General features: G+C 31.0%; 1 protein-coding gene across 2 annotated transcripts; it reads left to right on the top strand.

Moving 5' to 3' along the window:
* The first annotated feature begins 381 nt into the window (after window positions 1–381).
* LOC110641976 (E3 ubiquitin-protein ligase RMA3) lies at window positions 382–2,549 on the top strand. 2 transcript variants are annotated; one of them, XM_058145475.1, is made up of 3 exons: window positions 382–576; window positions 1,572–2,000; window positions 2,112–2,549. In XM_058145475.1, the coding sequence occupies exons 2-3, from the start codon at window positions 1,577–1,579 to the stop codon at window positions 2,342–2,344; spliced, it is 657 nt and encodes a 218-aa protein (XP_058001458.1). In that variant the 5' UTR covers window positions 382–576; window positions 1,572–1,576; the 3' UTR covers window positions 2,345–2,549. The 2 variants fall into 2 exon arrangements, with proteins under 2 accessions (XP_058001458.1, XP_058001457.1); XM_058145474.1 differs by having other exon boundaries at window positions 384–576; window positions 1,572–2,549.
* The last annotated feature ends 3,451 nt before the right edge of the window (window positions 2,550–6,000 follow it).

Below are 6,000 nucleotides of genomic sequence, written 5' to 3'. Positions count from 1 at the left end.
TTACACATTATAAAGAGAAAAGAGAAATATTGACTAAACTTCACGTTAAGATTATTTAAATCAACATTTAATTAAAAATTAATAATTAAAAATTAAAAAAATTTACTATATATAATTTAAAAATTAATAAAATTTTATATTATATTTTTAAATTGAGATATTATGATGTTGTAATTAGATGATTTTAAAGATAATTATTATTTATTTATAAAAATATAGCTGAAGTTTCAGTTCTTAATTAATGCACAATTTTCAATAATAAAAAGACCAAAATACGCGTTACACTTTGCCCGCTAAAGTATATGCCTTAAAAAAAATATCAAATGCCAAACACGGCTTTGTATCTTTATACCATGAAGAGGCGGTGGAGGCGGAGTCCCTCCTATTTATATATGCTTGCATAATCCTATTTCGTTTCTGTTCTTCTGTTTTGATTTATTCAGTATTTATCATCTTCTCTGCTTTCTTCTCTTTCCTAAACCGGCCAATTTGCCTTCCACTTAGATTTGCTGTTGAACCTAACCTCTTGTTTCGTTACACATTCTTTCTTGATCTGTTTCAACTCTTTCTTTGTGGGTAGGCTCTCTCTCCCTTCACCTATTTCTCTCTCTCTCTCTCTTTTTTTTTTTTTTTTTTCGTTTTGGTTTTGATTTTGTATTAGACAATGCGTTTTCTTTTGTATTTGCTAAGTTTTTTTTTTCTTAATTGGGTGTTAATCGTAATTATTATGATAATAATGTTAGATTTGTTTGATATTACGATTGAATTAACTATTAATTGTTCTTTTGTGCCCTTAATCGATCTTCTGATATGGGTCTTTGTTTTTTTTGTTTTTTTTTTTTGGTACCTTTTGGGTTGTGCTGAAATCCAAAACGCTTATAACATTTTTGTGGGTCTTGTACAAGTTTTCCATTTTGTTTGGAAATTTTCCATCTTTTGTTTGGTTTGTCCAGTGTTTGCTTCTGAAAGAGAATGATATGGGAAATTTAGTGTTTGGGTTCCACTACAATTGATATTATATGCTGCTTTTTGAATTACCCCTTTGTGGTAGTTGTTCATGTGGAATAATAGCTAAGGTTTTAAGCATCTGTGTTTGAGGCTATGGATGACTGCAGGTTTCTGTTTTGCTCATCCATCATCGTTGGGTCAAGGCATTTTTGCCTTTTGCTATCTATTGGATTAAATTGAACCCAGCCTGACTTCAATTAACATTTCTTTATCATTCAATTGTGGTTGCTTTTATAAATTTTTATCATATATGTTGTTTCAACGTTAGCTCCTTTACTTTTATTCATTAGTGATCATATACGTTGTGTTTGAGTACCTGGGCATTGGGTATAGTAGCGCTTATTGGATAATCGCTGAATTTTTCCTTTTGTTTTTTTGTAATTAATGTATTCATTGTGTCTCCAATTTTTCTTCTTTTTCTCTCAATCATGCTAATAGGGAAGTAATCTTCGAATGCATGTGGTACCTAATGTTTGTACTTTGTAGTATCCATATGTTCTGATTTTGGCCTTTCTCGTGGCATATTTCCTTGTATATACTAAGAAACCTTGATTTTGGAACAGATAGCATGGCTATGGAACCAAGCTTCTTTGAGCATGAGGTACACTTTGAATCTGAAGATGTTGCACTTAAGCCAAAATGGAAATCCATCTCAACCCCTACTGGCATCTCAGATGATGATGGTGATTGTTTTGACTGCAACATATGCTTAGACTCGGCACAAGATCCTATTGTCACTCTTTGTGGTCATCTGTATTGCTGGCCATGTATTTACAAGTGGCTGCAAGTTCAAAGTTCTCCAGATGCCAATGAGCAGCAGCCAAGCTGCCCTGTTTGTAAGGCTAACATTTCCCAAAATTCATTGGTCCCCCTTTACGGGCGTGGCACATGCCGAGCTGATTCAGCATCCAAGAAGGCCTCTCCTGATGTAGTTATACCCCGTCGGCCACCTCCTGCATTGAATACATTAATTTCTAATACTTCGCAACAAGGTCAGCAACTTCATCCAAACTTCTTTCAGTCACAGTCACAACCACAGTCCTTTCATCACCAGCCATATTTCCCTAACCCTTATTTGGCCTCATCAAATCTCGGTAATGCAGCAACGTCACAAATTTTCAATCCCATGATTGGAATGTTTGGAGAGATGATGTTTGCAAGAATTTTTGGGACGTCGGACGCAAGTTTGTTTGCTTATTACTACCCAAATTCTAACCATCTGATGGGAGGCTATAGCCATAGGATGAGGAGGCAGGAGATGCAGCTTGAAAAGTCTCTAAATAGGGTGACAATCTTTCTTCTTTGCTGCATCATTCTGTGTCTTCTCTTGTTTTGATCATTTTAGTTTTAAGCTTTTGTATACTTGTATTAAGTAATGAAAAGAAGCCATGAACATATTCACAGGACATAGGCGCTATTAGAAAATTTCCTGGGAAATCAGTTTGTGAGGTTTCCCATGTGGCATTTTTGCTTGTAAATAAATGTTATTCTTTACAGGCACTTTCTCATCCATTAATATTATTTGATATTCTTGAGCTCTATTGTTGAACTCTTGATTTTTAGTAGTAATGTTGGCTGTTTCTTTATCCTGGTCCCTAGCTCATGGATTTCACATATAAAGTCTTGCAGCACACAGATTTCAGTGTTAATGGCCCATGGATTGAGTCATTCTTTTCTGGTAAAGTTAATTCCTTTCAATGTTGTGTTTTGTTGATTCTCTTGTAGAATTCAACTTTCAAATGAGGACTACAAGTGTTAGTTTATTCAATTTAACATTAATTGTTTCAGTAGAATTCAATTTAATTTAAGTCTTTAATTCTTTATTGTGTATTACAACATAATTTTATAATTTTTAAAATTTTATTGATAGTTTTTTTTTTTTTTTTTTATAATCCAATTGAACTCATTAAATTCATTGAATAAAAATGCCTCATGCTTGTAAGGTCATGAAACTTTATATCTTTAGTGGAAATGGACAATGATTTTGAGTAAAATTTTTAGCTATATATTTCATCTATTGTAACCATTAATAGATTATAACAACACAATCCACCGGCGGCTCTCTCTCTAATTGTTTATAGAGAGAGTTTCTCCATCTTTTTCAAGGTTCAGGTTTTTCTTCGGTCAAGTCGACGTTTGTTTTTAGTGGGTTCTGCTGCCCTTTTGGGCAGGGGAACCTTTCTTCCGCTTAGAATGCGGGCTTCTTTCCCTCCCTACCCTCTGAGATGGGTGTAAATATATCTTTTGATTTTGTTTTTGGGTGTTGTAGATCCAAAGCTTCTTTGAGAGGAATTCTATCTTGGTGATTTGTTTCTAGTCAATTGGGTTTGGTGTGTTTGAGTGTTGACATCGACTATGGGAGTTGATTCAAAGGGAGGTGTCTCCAGAGATTAAGAGCCGGCGTTAAAGTTGCTATTGCTGGTGGTCCATGTCTAGAGGAGAGTGAGATGCTATAACCTCTGCTTCTCTACTCTCTCATGTTGAAAGTTAGAGAGCATAGTGTTCCCTTGCGAGATGATGGTTAGTTTGTTGAGTTTTTTGGGTTTTCTCTTAGCTTTGCTTGGTTTTTTCAATCTTGCATGGCTTTGTGGAAACTTCTCCTTCACTGGGTCTCTGACGGCTTCTCTGTTTCGATAGCTTCCTGTTGCGGTGCTAAGCATGTTTGCGATCTGCAGCTTGAGAACGGGGACTAGGATTCTGCGGTGTAGAGGAGGTGTGAAGCCTCTGGGCTGGGCCTGTTCTTGAGTTAAAGATGCTTTGTAATCTGGTTTTCTGTCTTAACTTTGCAAGTATGCCTATTTTGAGTTTTAATGTAATCTCTTGCAATTAAAAAAAAAAAAAAAAAAAAAAAATATATATATATATATATATATATATATATATATATATATATATATATATATATATATAACAACTTGCACAACTAAATAAATTAATAAAATAATTAAAATAATAACTCAAAATTAATAAAATAAAATAAATTCTAAGATCTCATCTCAATATTGAATCCTTTAATATAGCCAAACCAAAGCCATTGGCAAAGAAATAAACATTTCATAATTATATTTTCTTGGCATAATTGGAAAGCTTTGGTGGATGACCTGACCCATCTTTTCCAAGACTTCATCATACGTGAATTTGTTGTAAATTGTAAGAATTAGGTATTAATTAATTGACATGAACCAAGTCTTCAAATTTATGTAATTTGACCTATCATTCAAATTTCTTAACTAATTATTTTATTTCTATGTAACGACTTTCCTAAGGTTTTGATTGAGAAACTATATTAATCAAAATTCAAAGCAAAACATTAAAATCAAATCAACTAGGCTTGGACGTTGGGTTGGTTTTAATTTAAATTGGTTCCGAATTGGTGGTTTTGATTCCCTCATTCCCAGACCAACTGGTTTGGAATTGTCCATTCTGATTCACCTGGAGCCACAACGCCTGAGATTCTAATTCAGATTTCAGTTTCAGTTAGATATGATCTGATTCAAAATCAATGGTTCAGATATCTTTCTTGTCGATTTTTTAAAATTTTTTTAAATAAAAAAAAAAAAACCTAAATTGACTTAAAACCAATCAATTCAGTTCGTTTTCAATTCATTTAAATTAAATACGAATTGATTAATTTTAACTTGATTTCAATCAGACTTTTATTCTGAATCAAAATAACTTATACATATGAATTTAAATAACTTAAATATATAATTAATTACATAAAAAATAAATATTGTATTATGTAATTTTTCTCATAAGTTTTTTGCTGTTTAAATTAAATTTATTTAAGGTGAGAAAAAATTTTTAATTTTCATTATTATAAAATTAAGATAATTAAGAAGCTTTGATCGGCTTGCTTTATGGCCAAGAAATGGGGATGGGATGCAACGCGCGGATGGACATGGCTTCGTCCTTGTTTCCGCCTTCCTAGTCCCATCCTATGCGTCATTTATTACGGGTCTTAAAAGTAATCATTTTCGGCTTCTCAAGTCGTCTGAATTAATTATTTGTCGGTGACAATGTTTCACTTACATTTCTAATTAAACAAAAAAAAAATCTACAAATTTAATCTTCAATATAAAATATATTTCTTTAATTTTATATTTTAATATAAAATGACGTGTAAAAGAATAATATTATATCATAACAAAATTTGAAATTAAAGGATTTGAAATTTTTAGAATGGATTTGATATAATATCATTTTATAAATTATTATCACTGTTTATAACAATCACCATCTCTACTATTATTATCACCACTATCGTCTTATCACCGTCTAATTACCACCATCATAATTTGATAATTATCATCACCATCTAATTATTACCACCAAAGTTATTTTTGCAAAAAAAAAATGTGAATGAAATAATAATTATATTAAATTACATAATTTTTTATGCAATTAAACTTATAAAAATCTCAATTTTAGAGGCGATTATAATATTTCTAAATTAAAATTTATTGATGAAATTTATCATTTATATTATTATACGATATTATCTTACATTGATTTGAGATATAAATTTTATATTAAATATAAGGTTTAGATAAATTTTTTTTCATTGAATTAGCTTTTAAGATGCAGTTAGACCTAATTTATTTTCTCAATATCGTATTAAATATTGAGTTACCCACATATATATTTAATTTATAAATTTTATAATTTAAATATTTATTTATGCTAAATATAAAATTTGAATAATGTCACGACCCAAAATTCTAAACAGTGACTGGCACATAATTTAAGTATTCTTAAATCATGCAAGCCTTATCAGAGTATCTTGAATGAATATATTGTCACTTACTAATATTAAAAATAGACAAAATTCAAATAAACAAAATACTGAATAAACATCATAAATATCCCATAAGTAAACTGCGGAGTCTCTACAGATTTCAATAAAAACTTAAACTGTTCAGTAAACTAAACTAATTACTAGCCCGAGAAAACATGAATTTGGGCATACCATGAAAACAAATTAAAGTTGTC

This window comes from Hevea brasiliensis, chromosome 4 (assembly GCF_030052815.1).
Source record: "Hevea brasiliensis isolate MT/VB/25A 57/8 chromosome 4, ASM3005281v1, whole genome shotgun sequence".
NCBI classification, from domain to species: domain Eukaryota; kingdom Viridiplantae; phylum Streptophyta; class Magnoliopsida; order Malpighiales; family Euphorbiaceae; genus Hevea; species Hevea brasiliensis.
This window is presented reverse-complemented; position numbering and strand designations above follow the sequence as displayed.

Coding starts and splice junctions, on each gene's coding strand:
- LOC110641976 (XM_058145474.1), top strand. CDS start 1,577: ATGGCTATGGAACCAAGCTTCTTTGAGCATGAGGTACACTTTGAATCT.